General features: G+C 47.0%; 6 protein-coding genes across 6 annotated transcripts; all 6 read left to right on the forward strand.

Moving 5' to 3' along the window:
• Window positions 1-1,230: 1,230 nt before the first annotated feature.
• Window positions 1,231-1,985, forward strand: H6S33_005545 (uncharacterized protein; the record flags this gene model as incomplete). Its single annotated transcript, XM_044836902.1, has 2 exons — window positions 1,231-1,350; window positions 1,413-1,985. 2 exons carry the CDS (start codon window positions 1,231-1,233, stop codon window positions 1,983-1,985), a joined length of 693 nt encoding a protein of 230 aa, XP_044698854.1.
• A 961-nt stretch (window positions 1,986-2,946) lies between these two features.
• H6S33_005546 (uncharacterized protein) lies at window positions 2,947-4,699 on the forward strand (the record flags this gene model as incomplete). The annotated part of the gene is made up of 8 exons (XM_044836904.1): window positions 2,947-3,144; window positions 3,202-3,327; window positions 3,399-3,418; window positions 3,484-3,551; window positions 3,614-4,050; window positions 4,106-4,269; window positions 4,344-4,414; window positions 4,470-4,699. The coding sequence occupies 8 exons, from the start codon at window positions 2,947-2,949 to the stop codon at window positions 4,697-4,699; spliced, it is 1,314 nt and encodes a 437-aa protein (XP_044698855.1).
• A 2,288-nt stretch (window positions 4,700-6,987) lies between these two features.
• Window positions 6,988-7,818, forward strand: H6S33_005547 (uncharacterized protein; the record flags this gene model as incomplete). The annotated part of the gene is made up of 3 exons (XM_044836905.1): window positions 6,988-7,212; window positions 7,283-7,573; window positions 7,663-7,818. The coding sequence occupies 3 exons, from the start codon at window positions 6,988-6,990 to the stop codon at window positions 7,816-7,818; spliced, it is 672 nt and encodes a 223-aa protein (XP_044698856.1).
• Window positions 7,819-9,060: 1,242 nt separating this feature from the next.
• On the forward strand, window positions 9,061-9,995 carry H6S33_005548 (uncharacterized protein; the record flags this gene model as incomplete). Its single annotated transcript, XM_044836906.1, has 4 exons — window positions 9,061-9,167; window positions 9,266-9,416; window positions 9,605-9,642; window positions 9,959-9,995. 4 exons carry the CDS (start codon window positions 9,061-9,063, stop codon window positions 9,993-9,995), a joined length of 333 nt encoding a protein of 110 aa, XP_044698857.1.
• Window positions 9,996-15,049: 5,054 nt separating this feature from the next.
• On the forward strand, window positions 15,050-16,638 carry H6S33_005549 (uncharacterized protein; the record flags this gene model as incomplete). The annotated part of the gene is made up of 3 exons (XM_044836907.1): window positions 15,050-15,578; window positions 15,635-16,381; window positions 16,487-16,638. The coding sequence occupies 3 exons, from the start codon at window positions 15,050-15,052 to the stop codon at window positions 16,636-16,638; spliced, it is 1,428 nt and encodes a 475-aa protein (XP_044698858.1).
• A 1,714-nt stretch (window positions 16,639-18,352) lies between these two features.
• Window positions 18,353-20,769, forward strand: H6S33_005550 (uncharacterized protein; the record flags this gene model as incomplete). Its single annotated transcript, XM_044836908.1, has 7 exons — window positions 18,353-18,542; window positions 18,681-18,695; window positions 18,782-18,881; window positions 18,941-19,195; window positions 19,257-19,399; window positions 19,460-19,950; window positions 20,005-20,769. The coding sequence occupies 7 exons, from the start codon at window positions 18,353-18,355 to the stop codon at window positions 20,767-20,769; spliced, it is 1,959 nt and encodes a 652-aa protein (XP_044698859.1).
• Window positions 20,770-22,744: the final 1,975 nt, after the last annotated feature.

The following is a 22,744-nucleotide window of genomic DNA, read 5'->3' on the forward strand; positions in this document are numbered from 1 at the left end:
TATGAACAGAGTCGCTCTCCATCACTTCCTCAATTCAAAATAGGTCTTGCTGAAAAGACTAGCTAGTATTATGCCAGAGTACTACTAACCTAATTGAGCAATAGGATTAACCCCGCTGGTCAGACACATACAGGAAACCTATAAGAGGAGCGTCGAGGTTGGGGGGTTAATGTGGGATGAGCGAATGAAGGCTCGCCTAACAAATCCCGCGATCTGGAGCAGCTATGAGAAAGTTTTCGATTGGCAAACGACAGAACGCTAAAGGTCGAGTGAGATACGATGACTTAATTGAGCTCAGTCCGCTTCTTGGCGTGCACGATTTAAAAATAGGGTTACCAACTCTTTGTACGTATGATTGGGGACACCTTGAGCCGGAGTGTCAAAGTTGCCGAAGTTTAAAACTTAATGGTCAACCACCACAACACATTAAAATTAAAATAGCTTTGTAGGGTGATAGAGGAAGAGGTAAATAACACTGTAACAGAGCCCAATTAATTTTATCTGTTGTGGTTGTTGAGCTATTGAATTTCTAAAAGTTGGGTTTTTGGTGAGAGGCTGACCAAATGTCGCACATTAATTACCTTCCAGGCCAATAACTACCCGATTAGGAAGTACGCTACTATATAATTACCCGATTGGGAAGACATCCCTGGTTCATGGCCATTATCTTGGCATAAATATACTCTCTTGGCATATTTGGATCGATTTCATGCCAAGTAATTACTAGATTAGGAATATGATCTTCACTAGAGGCCAATGTCGCACCCCCCCGTCTCTAGGTGTCCCCAACCATACAACAGTGTGATACAAACGCAAGATCTTTATTTTGTATTGCTTTTTTACGGGCTCTTCGTATCGTGAGGCCCCTATTTTTCTCCAAGAACCATATCTGGATTTCCAGACGAAATGATTGGTCTACGTAGCGAGAATTAAAGATATTTCTAAATTTATCACTGGAACCTTTACGTATCCATGTCGATTTTGTTCCAGTAACTATCATAGACCAAGCAATATTTTAGTAAAGACAACAATCACGCGTATGAAATGTGATAAAGTGTCGGTGTTTTTACTCGTAGGGTGTCGAAGTAAGGTTTTGATCTTGGCAATTCGAACGCTTTATATCTGGCCTCCTCAGTCCGCGTTCTGAAGCCTGAATTCTGGAATATAGCACCATCAAAAGATTCATCGAAGAGTCTCTTTGCTTTATACCATTCTCCATCAAATTTTAATATGGGGTTCTCTGCTATTTTAGGTCGTTTCCTAACGGCCCTCTCGCTTTTCTCTCTATTCGCCCTCTCGTATGGCCAAGGACGCTATGGAAACTGCCAGCCATCTGATACTCTCTTGACTGTAAGCAGTGCCCTCCATCATATCAGACATCATGACCTCATCAGCTAAAACCATTCCTCTAGTTTGACGAGATTGCAAATTCTGCAGCCAACGGCCGTCAGGATCTCCCTAGCCCCTGGACATATCCAAACACACCCTTCACCTTTACCCAGCCCCCCGTGCCTTCGTGGTGGCAGGGCTCGCTATTCCAACTCCTCAACAAAAACGCGATCCAGCCGCCAGATGACCTCCGCGCAGTTGCATGTGCGTCCTCGTCTCCAAACTGCTTCGAAGTCCGGTACCCCGCACCCACAGTGGAGATCACCGTGGTCCCCACCCAGGCTTGCCCACGCCCGCAGTTTGACGTCGTTAGCTTCAGATACTATCTCTGCCCTATCGATAACAGGGAGTTCAACATAACCACCTATGGTCCAGATGGCACTCTCTTGACAAAGGTCCAGAAGCCCGCTCATGCGCCGGATACTCTGGATAAGCCTTTTAGCTTCCAGCCATCGAAAGGGGATAAGGCGTGGCAGAAGCTGGGGAAATTGGTGTTGAGCGTGGGCTCGCAACCGTTTAGAACTGGCGGGAGGTTTGGCGCGGCGAGTGGATTGTATTTGGATGACTTGAAGTTTAAGTTGAGATGTAACTGTTAAGGGTGACTGGTAAATATGGACCTGCAGGGTGATCTAGAAAGTTGCCCTTTTGATCAGATCTAGCTAGATAGATATTTCACCTCTTCGATTAGGTATTGATATGATGTATGCACAACCCGAGTGCCAATCGTTATATATATTTTGTTAAAAATTAAAAGAGATTTTCACTTGGAAGAATACGTCACTTCAAACCCCCAAAAATTAAAGCTGGGCATCTGACAGCTTCGTGATGAATGTGCCGCCGAACGTTTCATTTGTGCTCTAGATCTATAAATAGACAACCACTGTTAGCAACCCTCACCGAGCTCACCACCACCACCACTACAAGTGCCTAGCTATACCTACCGGTGTTTCTACGAGTAGAAGGGAAAAAAACATATCTACCGATAACCAGTACAGCGAGATAAAGAATTCCAATCCGACAATCAATTCTAGAAAGAAAAAACATTGTTGATCGTGGGCGCGCCTGCGCCACTCCATACCAAGCCACATATTCCAAAGTAGAGAAACTGCAGAGGAATATTCTATATCCTCCGAGATGCTTACCTCTTTAGACGAAATGGGGCAAGAAATTCGAGGATGGTTTTTAAATGGTGCATCCGTAGCTGTTTCCGCCGCCGAATATCTACCGGGTCGCGGTGATGCCAATCCGCAGCATTGATGAATGATGAATGTGTAGCTACTTGCAACTACATATGTACCTGGGCCATGGACAGGGTATCCAAATTCAGAACAACATCACCGGAAGAAAAAAAGTAGACAAACGGTGTATATAACTAATGCCCCTTACTTTACACTTCTCTGTCCTCAGGTATTGTCGGCTGGCTCTGGGAAAACTCAACTCTGTCGCTCATTTGACTCTTCTTTTCGTTTTTGGGTTTTTTTTGTTTCTTCACACTCATTTTATATCTTTACACTTACTTTTTTTCTTTCTTTTCGTTTTTCTTATCATATCAGCAATATGAAGCGTGATACTCTCATTCAAGCCATATCACAGTTCGCCCTGTTCTCGGTGGCCCTGGCGGCCCACGACCACAGGCGGGGAGGAAGAGAAGCATGGGGAGAAGGGGGCAAGAAGCTAGCTCCGTACCATTTCCAGGACATTCCGCGTTGTATGATGGATTGTATCTATCGTATGGACCGATCTGATCTGCCGCATGTTTGTAGTCCCTTTTCTTTTTGTTGGTTGAATTCGGATGCTGATAAGTGTGGATAGTGTACCCCGGATAAGTATTATGACCGTTTCGACGTCCGGGATTTTGTCAGAGATCCGGAGGTTGCGGATTGTTTCTGCAATGATGTCTTCTTCTTGAAGGGCTTTTCAGAGTGTGTCATTGATAGTGTAAGTACTTTCTTAAGATCTTCGTATACTGTATACGTATATATTAGTGAATTCTGCTAATGCCCGAATAGTGCAAGAAGCCATCTCAATTGTATGAAATCCCGCTCTCCTCGACATTCATAGAAATGGCCTACATGCTGACCTATTGTCAAATAGCTACCGCGCCGGCCAATGGGGATGGGACCACTGCAAAGCCCGAGGCGTCAATCTTTTGAGTCCACAAAGTAAGCCTTCCCGGATCCCTTTCTCTCACCCAGTTCTCTAGATCAGTTTTAACACCGTGCAGACATCCCATACATCCCCCGCGGCGCCGACCTGTTCAAGAACTGGAACCCGGAGCACTATGCTCCCCCACGCTTCATCCCCGAGCCCATAGAGGACCGCACTTCCACCGCCACGGTGACCAGCACGGCCAACTTCACCATGACCTCAACCCACGTGTCGACGGCCACAGCAACCTCAGTGTCCGTGTCTGTGTCTACACACTTTACAAACACGCAGACACTCCTCAGCACGGTAGGCGGGCCGGTGACGCTGACGACAACGGTGAGCGCGTCGGCGCCGACGGTCACGACGACGCCGACGGCGAGGAAGGATGAGATGACTTATGAGGTGGGACTGAGCAGCTTTTCGGGCCCCTCGTGTGTAAAGAGGTGTTATGAGGATAAGACGAAGGCGGGGTTGTTTACGGAGGATAAGTATAAGGAGGATGTTCATCCTAAGGTGGGTTTTCTTTCTAGGGGTTGTTTAGGGTGCAAGGACTGACGGAGTTGTGTAGTGCAAATCTATCTATGAGAAATATGTGGGGAGCAGCATGAACACTACGGGATGGTCTGAGGATGACCAGAGAAAGATTTCGCGATGTGTGTGTACGCACAAGTCGTACGTCAAAGCGATGTCTGAGTGTGGACTGAAAGAGTGCGCTGGAAATGTCAAGGAAGCGTAAGCTCCCCAACAGCCTTCCATTTACAGGTTTACAGCAAGAAGCATATATCTAACACTTTGGTGCTCTGCAGTCAAGCAGCCGTCCTTTTCGGATACCAAGTATGCTCCAAGAAGGGAATGATCGAGTTCCCATACGTCGACAGTAAGCTCCCCCCAAATTCTAACGTTGTGCCCCTCACCCCGCTGACAAACTACAGTCATGGTTGAGAAACTCGAAATCACCATCCCCAACAACCTCACCCTCCCCGACCGGGTCAGTCTTGCCTCGCATGGCGTCGGTGGAGCACCCACATTCCCCATCCTCGACGAGGAGGGCGAGAAGATGATGTTCCCCAACGCCGCCGAGCACATCACCGGTATCCTACAAGGCAATGCGCTGTTTGTGTCATATGCCATCGGGACTGTGCTTTTCATTGCGTTCTGGTAGAGTTGTGTTGGTCATTTGCATGTAGACTTTTATTTTTTGTGGATTTTTTTATTTGCCCATCGTGTGTGTTTGCTCGACGGTTTGATTTATAGGGCGTTTTTTTTTATACCATATGATCCTTTCATGAGAGAAAACTATTGTAACTTTATGTAATTGCTGTGTTTAAGCCTTCTTTCTTCCCCGTCGCGCCAGTTACATGCAAGTCAGTAGAGAACTCATGATCGAACCTCAGTCTCAGTACCAATATTCTGCAATGAAAGTGATGCTACACACCCGCATGTGCCATCGGTAAGAGCAGCGCAAAGCCGGTAGAGTATCTACGGTGTATGGCCGGCCGGTCGGTCCCACTGTGGCGGTGCGGTGCACATACCGGGGTCAATGATCACCGGGGTAAGCTGGCACCGGTAAAAGAGGCTTGGTTGGTGGTAGACTGGTAGTGCGGGAAACAAGCTTTCTGCCGGCTGTGCTCCGGGTTGGTGTCCAGGTGTTGTTTCGGGTGATTCAGGTGTTTATTGTATGGGTCACTAGTGCACTGGGGGCAGGGAGGTAGACAGAGAGAGTCGGTTATGTGATCGACCTCAGCTGCCGGGACTTGGATTCTCGTCCATGAAGCGGCTATCACTGCGAGCAATCCGAAACTAGGCGGGGTAATTGGCGGTTCTCGCCTTTAGAGAGAGAGAGAGAGAGAGATATACCCAGCTCTAGCTCTCCATCCTATTCAATTCAACAGACACTGCGGGTAAGTTCCGGTACATACATGTATACTACACCTGTGGCTGGTCACAGCGAATCACTCGCTACACGCATCACAGACACTCACTTACATGTAGCTAAAGCTCGGGCTGGCTGGCGCGGCACCACATTTGCTGCTAGCTACCAAACATCTGCAGCGCACACACGCACGAGCTGCCAAGCAACGCCATCGCGCGTGCACTAGGGAGCTTCTCGGCCTTTTTTTTTTTTTTTTTTTTTTTTGTAGGGAGTCTCGGCTATATGCTGGCATATGATGCGATGTTTTTTCTGTCATGAGGGATCAGTACGTGACGGTAGGTTATGGGTTACATGTATATGAGGACCAGCTTGTAGGTGGCGTGACAAGTGGTATAATTGATATTAGACGCAGTACTCTAGAGTCATATGGTTTGATTTCTTAATATATCAGTAACGCTCTCGCAATATCGTCTCGTCCAATAGTTTTGGTTTCCGCGCGCGTCGTGATCAGCCATGGAATATATTACACTACAGGAACGATATACAACCATTTATTTGTTTGCACAGAGACATCATCTCACAGGATTCTAAGGCCTTACCTTATCCCCCAATCGGGTCAATAGTCAATAGTCAATAGTCAGACCGTCACTCCTCCTTCTCCATCTGAGCAGCACAAGCCAGTCAGCAAGCCAGCCGCGGCCGGCCGCTCTCCTGGGAGCCGGCGGAATTCCATCAACAATCCCGGCACGATTCGCGAAGGGGGATAATCTCATCTCGCTAACGGAGCATTAAAGGATTAATTGAAGGGAAAATAGTCGATCTACAAACACAATGTCACGCAATGGTTGGAGAGGTTTCGGATGCAAACGTCGGAAAAACTCTTTGCCTGCCTAGACGAGCGTGGGGGAGGAAGGGGGGGGGGGGGGTTACAACTGGTCGTATTCGCAAGCTTAACCTGGGATTACCCATAGCACTGACGATAGTAGCACTGCAATTGCAACTTATGTTCCTTCTCAAACAAAGCTTCCACCGTATACTGTGGGGGATTAATTGATCCTACACCTTTCTTCCCACCACCGGCTCTGTTCCCGTTTCCCCCGTGTGAGCATCTACTTCCCTACGGGGTTATTAGTTCCTCTCCCCACACTACTCTACTCTCGATATAGAAGATGCTCTCCAAGATACACAACTACATGTAACTAGACCCTGGACGTTAAAAATCTCGGGTAGAGACCAATCGGTCTCGTGCCTTCCTCAGCCAGAGTTAGAGTAGAGTGCGGCAGGGATATCGCTCGCGCCCATGGAAATATTAAAAAGTTCAAACCCGGCAGGCCGGGGCCGCTCCGGCACGACGGCCGCACGCGGCGCGCGCGCGGGTTCTTTTTAAACACTTTAATTCTCCTAGATGCAAGATATTTTGGATTAGAGGAGAGCATTGTAGAGAGAGCGTTGCAGAGAAAGACAATTGGAAGAGATAAGAAAAAAAGATCGAGAGGGCTTATCTAATCCCAGTAACAAGCAACAACTACAACAACTGCAACAACTGCAAAGTCTTATCTGCCAGCCAGTCAGTCTCGATGCCAACAGCAACCAACACCCTCAAAGCTAAGGAGCAGCAGCAGCAGGAAGTAGAAGAGCTCGTCGCCGCCGTCCGCCCACTCAAACCCGGACACCGAATAAACAGCCCTACCGCCTCAACAAGCCCGAAAATGCCGCCCATGTTGACCGCAACACTGCAGACCGTGTTCCTAAACATACTCTCCAACATCCTCGCGCAGCTCCTACAAGCCTACCAGAAGAATGCATGTCCCCTCTTCCCCTTCCCCTACTCTTAGGACCTCTCAGCAGCTAACATAGTAGTCGAAACACTAGGTCCCGCTATCACTCAACATCACCCCGCTGGTCAACTTCGGGCTCTTCGCCCTTCTATCGACACCGCCCAACATCCTGTGGCAGGAATGGCTTGAGTCCGCGTTCCCGTCGCAGGTGCCCACTGAGAACAATGAAAAGTCGGGGAAGAAGAAGCTCTCGCTGGCAAACACGGCAAAGAAGTTCGTGCTGGACCAGGCCGTGGGTGGGCCCGTGAATACGGCGCTGTTTATTGCGGGAATGGCAGGCCTGAGGGGGCTGCCGAGTGAGGAGATTGTGGCAACAGTGAGGAGTGTAGGTTTTGCTCTCTCATTAGACTGGGACGGTGTCAGAGTATCTTGGGGTGGAAGAAGAGGGTGGTGCTAATGTAGTGCGGTGTGTAGGACTTTTGGCCGCTCGTGATTGCGTCGCTGAAGTTGTGGCCGGCGGTGGCGATTATATCGTTTACGCTGATCCCCGTGGAGCGGCGGACGGTGTTTGGTGCGATGGTGGCCCTGGGGTGGAATGTTTACATTGGCCTGGTCATGAACATGTCCTGAATATAGATTGGGGGAAATAAAGTACCGGCGTCATGAGTGATGTTCTACTACACAGCTAGTAGCCTTTTCTTTCTTTTCTTTCCGGGCACGGGTTTTCTGGGAGTACCTATGGTTGAATACATCCATGTATGTATAGTCTGGCGCCGGTATGGGTTTCGGATTTTCTCTCTCTCTTTTTTCTAATGATATTGAGCTGGAATGCATACCCGGGCTGGGGCCAACATACAAAGGGGTGTATCAGTGTCTAGGGGCCTCTTATCCGACTCTCCCGAGGCCTCAGTCCATCCACCATCAGTAGCCCGCAGTGAGTGACAGTCGGTGATTCCAGTGTTCCGAAAACCCTAACAAGTTGCGTGCGTGGCATGGCGCCAGTAGTCGTGAACCCTGTAGAAGCATGCATAGAACCCTTGTCCTTTCTCCTCCTTGGTGGGCACTCACTCAGGTGGAGCGGTGTGGGGCGCAGGTAACGTAGGTCAGGCTTCGGCATGGCAGGGGACTCCCGGGGAAGGGAGTATTAGGGTTAAGCCGGCCCTCCCGATCTCGTTAAGGCTGGCTCGGGCCTTGAACCCTACTTTACTGCACCTGCACTTTGCACTTTGCTTCGGATTAAAATGTACATGTAGTGAAACTTGGGTAGGTTTGGGGAGACAGGTGCGTACCTTGGTGGGTAAGGTGGAGTTAAGCGACCAGTATCTCGCTGGGTACATGGTATACAGACTTCGAATGCCGTATACCGAAATATGGTTAAGGTGCGTATGATCTGAGCCAGTACGTGGGTCTGGTCTGCCTTACCAGAGAAACACACTCCGGCTATCTGCGATTGGTATTGGGGAGTTGAGCCATGCATGGTACATCGTTGCTAGGCTGGAATGTGTCGGATTTAGAGCTGGTGCTGGGAGATGTGTTTCGTTTCTGCGGACAAGAAGGCTTGATGCTCGGGGGAGCATCTCGAAGCCTTCGAGCCCCGAATCATGCTTCAAACACCGATTGCCCCAGGATAGTGGGTCCAGAGGAAACACCAGCCTGTCCACTACACACTGAAGAAAATTTCATCTTGTCCACATGAATTGCCAAGGACAAGACGCTTATCCATGAAATTTCCGGCTTAGTTGCCGCTGTCCAGATCTCTCGGCGGTGAGGTGTGCGGCGCGGTACGATCCGCGAATTCCGAAGCCAGCCCACGTATACTCCAAGTTACAAAGTATATAAATACATGCCTAGAGTACGGTACATACCCGTTCGATGCCGACAGGACTTGGCGGGCCGGGGCCGTATTCATCGGTTCGGCGCCTAGAGCAAGTGGTTGCTACGAGTGAGTCAAGTAGTTGGAGACTCGTCGTAAGCCTCCGGTATTAGTGAACATACGGGACAGCTTGGCGTTCGGCAGCCCGGCTTCTTCTTCCTGATATCTATTTCTGTTATTACAATTCTGACGATGAGATACAAGCTCGACTACGTATTGGCATCGGAGGATCATGGAAGACCGAGGCTTTTCGACGTTGCGTTCCACAACCTCAAAATCAGTTACATGGTATCCGTTGGGCACGCATCCGAGTGATCACTCATGGTTCGTCAAGGTTCGGTTTTTTGGTACACATGTAAGAAGCCAACCCGCAGTGCTGGGTTTGAAACAAGATCTCGGCCGGTTGCGGTTCCTGGTTTTGCTGGCTTACTGCACCCACTTTGTGTCGACGTGGGGCGTAGGAAGAGGGGTACTTGCAGAGGAGGAGAAGATTGATAACACAGGTAGCACAGATGTCGATAACTGATCAGATGAATTATAAAGTTTGCTTGGTACCACCTAATACGGCATCTTAATCTCGTGTATGTATGCACTTTCCTACTTCAGTTGCAGTGTCGTCATATGGCCTGGAGAGGCTATTGGATAAGGAGTGGACGGATGGATGGATGGTGGGGTACCAACTTCTTTTCTCGACTAGTTGTTTCCCTAAACCAAAGGTTAGGTCGATGAAAGACCTGTGTAGTGAGAGTTACGAGGGAACACACTGGGGGCCAGGAGGAAACTTGAAAGGACACTTTAAAGGACACTTTGGTACACTGAAACACAGATGCGTAGAACCATCAGAGGAGCATTCACCCCATAACTAAACTTCACCACCTCATCTAACCTTAATTCTAGGGTCATCCTGTCTCGACAACTCGTTTTACAGGATTAGACGAATCTAACAAACTGAGACAAAAGGCACATGCTGTTTCTCTAGCTTACCCTGTACTACCATAACCCCGGTCGATCTTTATGAGAGTATGCACAGCTGGACTACAACTTGGAGGGTTGGTGACATTGTTAATAGATGCTCTCAAACAGGGAGGCGCTATTACTGAATTTGTCTCGACGCAGCTCCGGTATGTGGATAGGTATTCCCTTCTCTGGCACACATGTACCGACTCACTCAGCTTCAGTGCCAAGAAATGTGGGCCTACTAAGTTCTTGTCCCCTCTATCAAAAGACATGAGACTTACGCGGCAGAAAATATCGGCATGTAGTCCGTGTTGAACTTGAAGATATTTGTCTATGATGCCGAAGGGGAGGATTCTTGTGTTAGGATTCCGAGGAAGAAGGTTTATTTTATACTTTGGCGAGGTATCCCCAGCAATCAAAGAAACAAAGGCGAGACTTCTCTGAATCTCCAGTTATTATCAGTGGTAGTGGCGTTTTTCCTTTTTGATACGATGTTCCAGCGGTGAAGAAACCATAACATCTGATCATACCGTTACCTGTTTTTCTGGTATGTTGATATTTCAAACATCTTTCTTAATAGATGTGTATGGGGATAGATCGGAAGTGCAAATAGGCCTTGATTAATATGATTAGATGCTACTCGGGGAGATAATTTAAAACTAACCAACGGTGAGGAGCATTCGGATTATATATTATGGCCCGGATCGAGGAACCACACGTTCCAGCGTACCGGCCCGTGGTCTGCACATCATATGCATGAGTAGTTAATTTAATTTAATCATTTATGCTTATGAAGTATAGTAGCTTGTCGGATTATACTTTAATTTATGACAGCATATGATGTGCTCTGTTGTGTTATTCGTTCGGAGCGACTGGGGTGGATTGAGATTCCGAGTGATAATCTATGACGCATATCTGCTCCAGAGGTAAAAGAATCCCTAAAATTCAATTTGTGAATTAAACATTAATCACATGTGCTAATAAGTAATTATCTCTATTTATATATACCTAATATCGAATTGAGATGATCCTTTTCCGATTTCTCTCTTTTTCCTCAAAGGATGCAGGATTGATGAAACAGTACCCAGGCAAAAGTTCACCCCAAGTCGATAGTGGATTTCTTAGAAGGGGAGAGAACGGAAGCCAACTACATGGGGATTATTCACAATTACGAAATTCTCGAATGTCATTGTTAAACCCGAAAGCATGCAGAGCAAACCTAGAAGATTCACACGCGTCTGTCCCCAGGAGATTAGCTGGTTAACACACCCCCTGAACTGTCCCCAAATACCTCGTCCTCGCTAAAAAAAATCTCTGGATTTCGTAGATATTTACCAAGTCTCGATCAAAATTGAGACTGAAATGGATCACTATGTACTTTGTACCTACATACATACATCCTTGCACTTTGGATCAATCGGATACCGGAAGGTTAAAATGATGAGTGTGGCAAGAAGGAAAAAACTCCCACACGATCCCAGGACCCAGGTGTCACGCGTGCAGAAACTGGATTTATACAGGGTTAATCGGTATTATTCTTGGAAATCCGCCAACTGATTTCCCAGATCAAGTACCTACATATGTTTTACTTACCTATGGGTTAGCTGGGGGCACTAATATAATTACTCTGGTGGTTAAAGATGCCGAAATACGTACGTATATAGTCACATATGTAGGTTCTCAAGATCTAGTCAAACGTTATCTGCCCGAACTTTATCGTCGTTGACCGTGAAAAGTTTCCATGACCTGCTTATCCTCAGGAAGCCTTTGGAGTGGGTGGAACTGGGCTACTCATTCCTGTTGCGGCCTAAGATCGACCGAAGTGACCCTTCTATTAATATGGCACCCAAGTACCACGTACTTATCAATTAATAACGCTTGGTCTTTTGCGTGGATAAAGGCTTGATTTGTCGACTTAATCAAAAGTTCGCTTGGCAAAGAGGGCTAGGGGGACACAACAATAAACACGGGCGCGATGGTGATACTTCTTCTCAGAAAATATGTCTCTCAGGAGAATGGCCTTATCTCGCTTGTGTAAGGTTATGATTCACATGAGTCGTATGTCGGCTCCACGGTAAATTTTGATATGAAGGAACTAGAGCACCGGTACTGGTATGGGCTAACTACATGTGCTACGGGGTAGATTACTAACACTAACAAAACCCACACAACAGTTCAACGGAACCAACCGCTGTCATCAGATTAGAAAGTAGATCAGACGTTCGCATACAAGAAGAGCTAACAGAGTATCTGATCCAACCAATTGAAAATGGATTCAGGGGGTGTATATGCACTTTAGTGAGTAAAAGAAACGGCTAACTTTCTCGCCCGTGATATCCGCAACAACTTATATGAGATTGAGTTTATATAATTATGCGCTAGAGCTATTTTGCAACTGGTTACGAGTACTCCGCCTACTCCTTGTGGTGATGCAATATATATATACTTTACTATTACCGATTCTCACTACCGGAAGAGAAAGAATGTGACGGCACAAAGGGTAGGTAGATACTACCCTATACTGTGTATCAAATCTACTAGCTGGTATCTCCTCTAGAATGCCATTTTCATAAGGGTCGTGGGGAACTGGCAGGGTGGGTTCTCGAGTAGTGAAATGCAAGGCAGAATTACAAGCCTCCTGGACCGATGCTTTGCTCCCTGGAGACCTTCTGAAGCTTGAAGCTTAACCTGTGCCATAGATGCACGTTGCTCCGACGAGTGTGGAAACAACAAGGACTTGGCCAATACAAAGAATATCAGGATAAATCAGCACACATGCTAGAGAGTAGGCACATATATGTAATTTGAGTCAATCGCGGCCATTGGACGCATTTTTGGTGCTGTCAGCATGATTGGTATGGAGACCTAGCGGTCATGCGCAGTATCAAGAACACAGCCAACCAACCAGGAAACAACGTATACAGTAACACGCGCAACCTCAACTCATCCCAACTACAACCCTTCCACCCTTCGCTGAACAAGCCCCAACTTAACTTACCTACCTAATTCTCATCGCCTCATACGCGTCAAACACTCTCTTCCTACCCGACTTACACCCGCTAACAACACCCCATCTAACGTCATTCGTAGGTTTTATATTATCATCGATCATGGCAGTCAGGCGGAACAACGGCATCCCCCCTTCCCCTGGCCGGGAAGGGCGAGGGAGGGTCGATTGTAATTTAGGAAAATGCTTAAACGCCTCCCCGCCCCCCTTCTGTGCAACGGCCAGTATGTAATCCCAACTCTACTGGGGGGGGGGGGGGGGGGGGGCAGTGGCTAGCTAACTACATAGCTAACTAGCTAAGCTAATCCGGGGGTGGGTAATGAAATGTAATATAGATTTTTATACTCACTCAAGCTCTGCCCTCGATCTCTTATATGGGATTTACCGTGGCTGGTTAGTTGCCATGCATACATTGTGGAGATAGCAACAACCAACCCTCCCCAGCATCTCGCGTATATTGGGATTGAGTTTGAGGTTGCGTACTCCTCTTCCATACCTGGACGGCTTGATCCGTAATGGCTCAATCGTGCGAGTCGAGTCAAGCAGAGCTAGAGTGAAGAGTCATGGAAGGGAAATAACGGGGGGTGATGATCAATTAATCATCTTTTTTTCCCTATATCCTATCCGCCCTCGACTTTCTCCCGGACTCCGAGATGTGGGACATATGACGGATGTCTCAAGTCTTGGCGTAGGCCGATAACTAATGTGATATTACGCTCACGATTGTTCTAGAAGGAATGTTTCTCACGTTTCTTGATCTCCGGCTGGAACGTTTCGGAAGCTTAGGCATGCCGTTGTTGTCGTTGTCTCGTTACGTTACATACTCTGGCTGGAGAGAAATGATCCGGGCTGCAGTGCCATGCATGTGTCGCGCGGAACTCCGGATTCCATGTGAGTGGCTTGGTTTGTGGATGTAAAGTAAGAACATGGTATTTTTTCTTTCAAAAGTCCCAAAAAGGTGTGTGATACTCTACCACTCCCAGGCTGCACGCAGAGCTAGATGTTTTGAGCGATGCCGGGTTCAGGTTGTCTTGGCATGTTATAAGCTCCTTATTTCCCAAACCAAACCCGGTCATCCCCCGCCCAGAAAGGGCCTTAATATTAATCATATACGAGCTGTGAGCGGAATAGCTCGGATAGTGGGGTATAGTCAACAGCATCATAGCCTAGTACATGCCCTAGCTACTGTATCCTGTAGTGTTCCCGCAACAGCGTCGTTCTCAACATCACGTCTTCTTTCATTCGCCCATTTTCTTTTTACCTTGGTCCTTCATATCCGTCCAACAACGACAAAGAACAGCATCAGTAATGCTATAAAATTTCTACTAGATGCATTCTAACCCGCTAGCTTCCGGGGGCTTTATGCTCGAAAAATCCTATTACCGCATTGCTAGTGACAATTGGCCGGGGCTGATGGATATTGTCCTCATTAATAACCATCTCTAGAATAGAAAATGCATAGACTCCTTGTCTTTTCAAATCTAGAGACAGTACTAGCCAAGGATCTACTGTTGCCTTGTAAAGAAAAGAATGACGAGCTCGGGTGCATAGAGGGATAACGGGAAACTCACATGGCCCTAGTTGTGGGGGTATCAAGTAAGATTTTGGATTTCGATAATCCGGAAACTTGCAATCGATAATGTCTCATGATGTCAAAGAATATATCTGCAGCTGTAAACGAACTAATCTCGGAAGCGAATCACCCATGTCCGGCCCGCAAAAACTCAAAGATTCTGGGTACAAGGTGGAAATCCGAAGAAGGTGTTCAGTGATCAACCATGAGCTAGATGCAGGAACCAGTCCACATGTGTGGAGACAGGCTCTCTCCCGGTATCCCCGAGTCTTCCCAATTGAAAGAGTTTGAGTAACATATATCCTAATATGCCAATGAAGACGATATCACGATTGATATAAAGCCTTCCTCCTCGCCCTACCTTCGACTTCTCTCTCCACCCTCCACCTCACTCATCACTCCTCACTCATTACATCTTTCTCAGATCCACACTCACTCACTGGTCATCACAATGCCTAGTTTCACCAAGTTCCTCTTGCCTTTCCTCCTCGCTCACCTCGGTGCTTCTGCGCCGTTGGCAATCGAGGATAGCGCGACCAAGACGTACACTCTCTCTGGTGAACTCTATGGACCTACTTCTCTCCGTGGTTACGATGCCGACTACCCATTGGCCACCGGCGACACCCACCCTGCAACTGTCGAATTCGCCGCTCACCAGGAGGCTGACGATCCAGAGGGTATCTCCCTTGACTTCACCAATGTGACAAGTCCTCAGCCAATTCGTGGAACTCGTGGTGGTACCATCGCTACCAACAATGATATCTCTCTCCAGAAGAGTCATCCAGATACCTTTGCGCCTCCCGTCACTGATCGTGGTGCTGTTCCACAGGCCGAGTGGCCGATGGGACTTAGTCATACAAAATTGGGTTTGGATAAGGCTGGTTGGAGTAGGCAGCAGAATGTTGGTGTTTTGCCAATTGCAACAGAGATGGCTGGTGTTGATATGAGACTCGAGAAGGGGGGATACAGAGAGTTGCACTGTGAGTACAGTCATGGTTAGGTTTCGATAGAATCGTATGCTAATTATTATGATTAGGGCACACCGCCGGTGAGTGGGCTTTGGTGTTGAACGGGTCTGCTCGTATCCAATCCATGAATACTGAAGGCCAGACTTTCATCGACGATGTCACCCAGGGTGACGTCTGGTTTTTCCCCAGCGGAGTTCCCCACTCTATCCAGGGTCTCTCTGACGGAGTCGAGTTTCTCCTCGTCTTCGATGATGGCTCCTTCTCCGAAGATAGTACCTTCTTAGTCTCCGAGACATTCGCCCGTAACCCCAAAGAGGTTCTCGCAAAGAATTTCCAGGTCCCCACCAATGCTTTTGACAACATTCCCGCTGGTGAACTATTCATCTTCCCGGGTACCGAAGCACCAGAAGATATCCAGAAGCAGAATGTCACCGGTCCTGCCGGTGTTCTCCCGAATGTCGATTCGTACTCCTTCCACTGGAGCCAGCAGGAACCAATCGTAGCACCTGGAGGAACTGTCAAGATCATTGACTCGAGTGTTTTCCCGATTGCCGAGAATTTCGCCGCTGCTTTGGTTACGATTCATCCTGGTGCCATGCGTGAGATTCACTGGCATCCGGATTCCGATGAGTGGTCGTTCTTTTTGGGCGGTCATGCTAGGATCACCATCTATGCTGCTGAGAACAACGCAAGGACTTTCGATTACGGCCCAGGTGACGTCGGTTATATTCCTAAGAGTATGAGCCATTACATCGAGAATATCGGCACTGAGGACGTCACTGTTTTGGAAGTCTTGCAAGCGAAGAGGTTTACCGGTATGTTTCATTTTTCCTTTTTCTCCCGTGTTTTCCCAGTAACAATTCACATGTTGGTGTGAGTGATAAGCTTTATCAATACTGATTGTCTGCCTTCCTATACAGATTTCTCTCTCGGCCAGTGGCTTGCCCTGACCCCGCCCCAGGTCGTGAAGGACACTCTCAACCTGAGTGACGAGACTATTGGCCAGCTCTCCAAAGACAAGCCTTTGGTCGTCAATGGCCCAGTCCCACCTGCCACTGTTGCGGATAATTAGGGTGCACGCTTCCACGTTCACTGTCTATTTGTATTCTAGAGCAATTTGTCTATCTGTCCTTGGCCGGTCTTCCAGGTTTTTTGCTATTGGTTTATTCTTCTTTCTCTTATTTCTTTTTTTAGGTTTGGGGGGGGGGGGGCAATCATCAAGTGCTTGTTTTTTTTGTGACAATTCCAGCTGAACCTTCAACGATTTGACCAATCCACCGGGTTTTCGTTCTCCTTGTTTTTTATCTCTCAGGATATCGGCGGATCACCTATAGGTGCATGGAACTAGTCAACCGGCTCTTCCTTTCTGGGTATTGAGTCGGGGTAAGCTTTTGGAGGGGGGGGACTGGGTTGGGTGTCGAGCACGTTTTCTTAGGCTTCTTTCTACAAATCAAATTCTTCATAATCGAATTCGAGTGCCTAGCACATATGAACCACCCATGTGAATGGTTTATTACTATACGAGCAGTCGATTAAACGTGATGGGTTGAACCAATCGAGTGAAGCACATAGGAACATATGTACTCACTTCAATGGGAGAGAAGATATCGAGAGGGATCCTCGATGCAGGTGCTGTTCAATTCCCATCCTCAAGTCCAGAAACAAACACTGGTGAGGTAGTTAGGGCAAAATCACAGGGTTCAATAAAGGGTTGCTTATCCATGGGACTCACGGGATCGGTGACATTCAAAGTTAGGTGCAGAAGGAGGAGGTTAGATCTCCAGGGAAGAGAGAAGCGACCGTGGTTAGAGTGACTTGGCATAAAAGCAAGGGAACAGACGGCGACTAGCAATTTGTACCTAGTACTGATCGGCACTAAACCATGGAAGGACGGCTAGACGGGTGCACCAATAAGGGATCTTTTGGGGTAGCTTTAGATACGCGAGTTGATCTCTCGGCTGAGGAGTTCCGGATTGCGTAGGTGGACCGTGGAAGGGGGGGAATGAGGAGGGACTATCCGGGGTTTAAGGGTCTGGCTGAATGCTTAGCATTCATTCTAATTATCTACGTATATGAATTCGGCTTCAATTCAGCCCCAATTAATTGATCGATGGCCACACAACAAAATACACTCTCAAGTGCAGTAACTTCACGATACTTCTAGACTCCCCTAGTTTTGGGGTGTATGCGGACGGTACATACATACAGTCCGGGAACGTCATAAATAGAATCATAGACACCCCCGAGGGATAACTCTGGTTTGAAATTTGATACCGAGTACACATACCTGGTCGGGCTGAACCGCCATCTACTAATGACATCAACCCATCCAATTGGCCAACCAGCAACCTCTCTACCCGTGTAAAAGCACCCCCGAATGCATGATGATCCAACATCCGTCTATTCACGAGGCTATTGTGTAACTCATCCACTCATCTACGATGGGAGCAACCCTGTTCAGTGATACAGAACTATCACTGCATAATCTCTTTCTGGATCAGATGCAAATCTTCCCGGATCAATCAGCCTTGCACAAGTTCTGGAGGCTCGAAGTAGGTACTTGCCTACATTTAGTTAAGGAACTGATATCCTTGCCTAAGTCTTAGATTTGATTTAAGGCCCTTTGTCTACCCTCGATCCTCTCCTTTCTCATTCTCCGAAGTCTGTTCCTCGTCAAAAGTTCGACGGTTACAATTATCTTTTACAGCTTATATGCTATATCACTAGCTATAGGCTCAGCAACCAATCCAATAAGTATTAGATACAAGTCAACTACTCAAGTCAACATGACAGGTCCTGAGAAGCTTCACATTCGGCCATCCAGCGTAAACACCCACCAGACACACGTGGGAGAGCGGCAGCGGAAGAAAATCATCTTATGCTTTGACGGAACCGGAAATAAATTCAAAGGGAATGAAGGAGATACGAATATCCTCAAGATATTCCATATGCTGGATCGATCTGGCCCTGAGCAATGTAAGTTTTCTGTTTATTTAAACCTTCATTTCTTGTTTGCCGTTATGGTTTTTTTTTTCCCCCTCCGCTCTTCGCGTATATATATGCGCACGCATACCTCCACATCTATATAGAATACTGATTTTAAACGCCTGACAGTTTATTACTACCAACGTAAGTGCATTATACAAAGTGCAGTTCTTGTGTTCCCAGTCCAGGATTCTCGTTTAAGGTGACTTTATACTGATCGAAAAGAAAAGCTGGAATTGGAACATATATCACCAACGGTACACTTTCTCGTGTACACGTTTATTCCCGTGTTAAATCATGGTGTCAAAAGGCCATGGATGCTGCTGTCGGGTGTGCAACGTTTTTTCTTTGGCACGCCAACAATTAAACTAATATGAGGGGGGAAACAGAACATCTTTCGATCAGCACGTAATTGGTGGCTATAAATTTCTCATGCGCTACTATGAAGCCGGTGACGATATATATTTCTTCGGTTTCTCCCGTGGCGCATACACTGCCCGTTTCTTAGCCGAAATGCTGGACCATGTCGGACTTGTAAGTCCTGGCAACGAGGAAATGGTACTTTTTGCCTGGAAGACTTTTTCAAACTGGCAACAAAGACAAGACGGAGATGGGTGGGGAAAGAAGAAAGAAGAGATGTATAAGTACGTCCACCGGATCTAACTTCAGGAATAGGATGTTTTTTGATTAGTGTGAATGATACAGCTATATGAAAGCGTTCAGAGAAACCTTTGCAAGGCCAGTTAGAAGGGTGCGTTTTATTGGTCTCTTCGATACTGTCAACTCTGTTCCTCGATTCGAAGATGCATGGTTGAAGCGCTCTAAGGGCTTTCCCTATACCGCACGAAGTACCCGCCCTCTGATCATTGACTTTAACACATGAATACTAATTACTAATTCCGGTACAGGCACAGCATGTGTAATTCGCCACGCAGTCGGTATCGACGAACGCCGTGCAAAGTTTCGTCAAGATCTTGTGGAAAAGATTGACCGCGAAGTTGCACGCCGGCGCTCCTTCAAAACAGAAAAGTTTTTCAAAGAGGCAATGCGTGGGATTGGGCACCGTAGTCCCTCAAACGGACACCTAGCACCCTCTGATGGTGAAAAGGGGAATAATCATCCTTATGAGTCTGGACGAGCCGGAAGATCTGGGAGTGCGACACGACACCAGAGGTTCTCGGGGAGCCATGAGAGATTGTCTATACATACCCCAGTTCCCGGCTCGGGTGATCAGGGGAGTATCATGAGTCTGGGAATTCACGACGAAGACGATGAGGATGAAAAGAGGGAACAAGATATTGAAGAAGTGTGGTTTCCCGGGGCCCATGCTGACATTGGAGGAGGATGGGATATGCCGGATGGGGAGTTCCCCTTGTCTCAGGGACCACTGGTATGGATGGTAAGTTGATTGTTCATCATTTACGTGTTTAATTGTTAGTAACGTTTCGAATAGGTCCGGGAGGCCAGAAAGGCAGGCGTGGTGTTTGATAAGGAGAGAATGAAAACCCACAACTGTTGGCTCGATGAGTTCGATTTGGAAGAATCGAATCTCAACCTTGAGGGCACAGGTGGCACTATTCCCAAAATTGAAGTCTCCGCCAGCTCCCCTACTGGCTCTACCCCTACAATCCCCACCTTTGGTAATCCTACAACTGCAACCAATGGCAATGGCACTGCAACTAACGGTACTACATCATCAAACATCTCTCCCACAGCCACTCCAAAAGGAAAGAAAGGCCCAGTCCAAGACACACGTCAGTTTATCATCGACGCTTGCACAAAGGGAAAGATCCACGATTGTCTTTGTTATCCATCGGGAGGATTGACACTTACGGGAACAATGGGATGGAAGATTATGGAGTATCTTCCATTTAGAAGAATGGATTTGCAGCCAGACGGGTCTTGGAAACCAATTATTTGGCCCTTGCCATGTGGCGAAGTCAGAGACATCCCTGATGATGTCAAAATACACAATTCAGTGATTAAACGAATGGAAGCCGATCCGAAGTATAGACCGGGGAATCTGTTAGTTGGTGGAGGTGGTAGAGGGGTTAGGGTAGCGCCGAAACATCTAGGTATGGGTGAGTGGGTCGTATTGAGAGAAGAGGGAAGTCTTGTTGGTGAGGTGTTAGTGAAGAAATCAACATGGGAGAAGGAAAAGACACATCACCGGAGGGAGAGGGTAGATTCTGGTAAAGTGATAGGAGAAAAGATTTGATCAGAGGCGTAAAATTTAATCATAATAAGTTATGGTTTTTAGTTTATTGTATATATATAGCTACTCTGTAAAAGTGTTCGTGATTCCGATTTCGGAGTGAGACATTTCTCCATAGGTAACCGTGGCGGACCATCAAAAAAAACCCAAGAGAAGACTTTCCCAGTGATCAATGGCGCCCGGAATCAATGAAGAATAAGATCAATGACCTATCTTCTTTTATATATAGTCACGAACTATATTATATATTTTTCGTTGTTTTGAATCTCAACATTAATTAATAACATCAACGTTACGGGTGCGCCACACTGCGCACTGACATTAAAACTAAATCACGAACACTTTTGATGAGTGGCTGTAGGTAGCGGTAAAAATACTACAATGCCACAGATTTTCTTTTGTATATATTCAGAATTCCACAAACCGAAAGCTATACCCAAATCTACTTATTAGCCACCGGCACCATAGCCAAACTAGATATACAAAGGAATTCCGAAGTACCTTTAATAAATGTCTACTCACGCGCTCAACAAATCCCGTATTTTGTAAGGGCTTGGCCGCAATGACATCCGACAACTCAATGAGCGAGAGAATATCTAAATAGTATAAGCCTCCTCATTGTAGTCACGAAGCATTTCTATTGGTTGAAACTACTAGTAGTCTGCATACCGCAGATAGAAGCACATATATATCTACTATACTATAAAAGAATACATGTATGGTCTGAAAAAGTTTCGCTAAACCGGCCTAATCCTACATCCGGCCGACCATGGGGGAGACTAATTGGCCAAATAATGAGCGAGAAGCTAAGGTAGCTCAACCTACGATTGTAGGCCGGCCAGAGAGAGCTCTGATCGATATCACACATACCCCACTAAGGAAGGCCCTCAGGCCCCTCAAAAAAAAAAAAAGAAAAAAGAAAAAAAGAAAAATGGGCAATAAATACACAAAAAGTAATGCTGTGACCATAAGCCCCTCACGGGATATAGGCCCTAATTCGCGGGAGGATCTGAGATCAACTCCCGGTATATCGGACTCTACTCCCCGTTACATGCCGTACACCCCAGAGCATTATTACTCCCACCCCCGGAGTTGAGCCCATGACCTCCGGACGGTCATGGTGGCTCAACCCACACGATGTAGCAAGACGAGGCGTCTACCACTATAGCTAGACTACCTCGCCCACACAACTGTCAAAGGCCGGGAAGCAATACTTAAGGAAGTGAGGGCAAAGTGAGCTAGCTAGGGGGACACCTAATTATAAGCCTGCAATCACAATCTACCACGAACCCACTGGCCACCCACTTGTAACATATATATACAGACAAAGAATTGCTCTCGAAATAGGACCCGGTAATGCTGGGAAGGGAGCTGACATCGAAGGGCAAACACTAACAGCGAGAATTAATTGTAGATATAGTCTTATATATCAACCTTGAGCCCCCATCGATATCTTTTTATTAATATTAATATTAAGAACTCGTGCGAGTGAGGAGGGGTCGGTGTGCATGCCGCGCAGCGGCACCCGACCCCGATTATGAGCCCTTTATTAATAAGGAAAGCTAATATAACTACATGTATAGAAATACTCATGTCAGAGGTTCCAACAATCCGGACCCACAATGGATCATGGATATTGCAGTGCTTACACGGCCAGATTGGACCGAACCCGATTGTTAGCCCTTAACTAATATAACTATAGGATACTCACGCCAGAGGTTTTAACAATCCGGGCCCGCAATAGATAGTACTATAGTACAGTGCCTATACGAGCAGACTGGACCTGATTATATTATTCGCCTCGGCCTCGGAATGGGATGGACTGGACTACATTTACATACACTTGCGGCCGGAGGCCGCATTAGACTTGTAGTAGATAAATCAAGAAGGACTATTCATCGATCACCAATATCACGATTTTTTTTTAGCCAGTTGGGAGTTGTGATATCGTAAACTCAAAGATTAAACAGGTCCACAG

Source organism: Morchella sextelata (assembly GCF_020137385.1).
Source record: "Morchella sextelata strain SCLS chromosome Unknown scls_2, whole genome shotgun sequence".
Taxonomy (NCBI): Eukaryota; Fungi; Ascomycota; class Pezizomycetes; order Pezizales; family Morchellaceae; genus Morchella; species Morchella sextelata.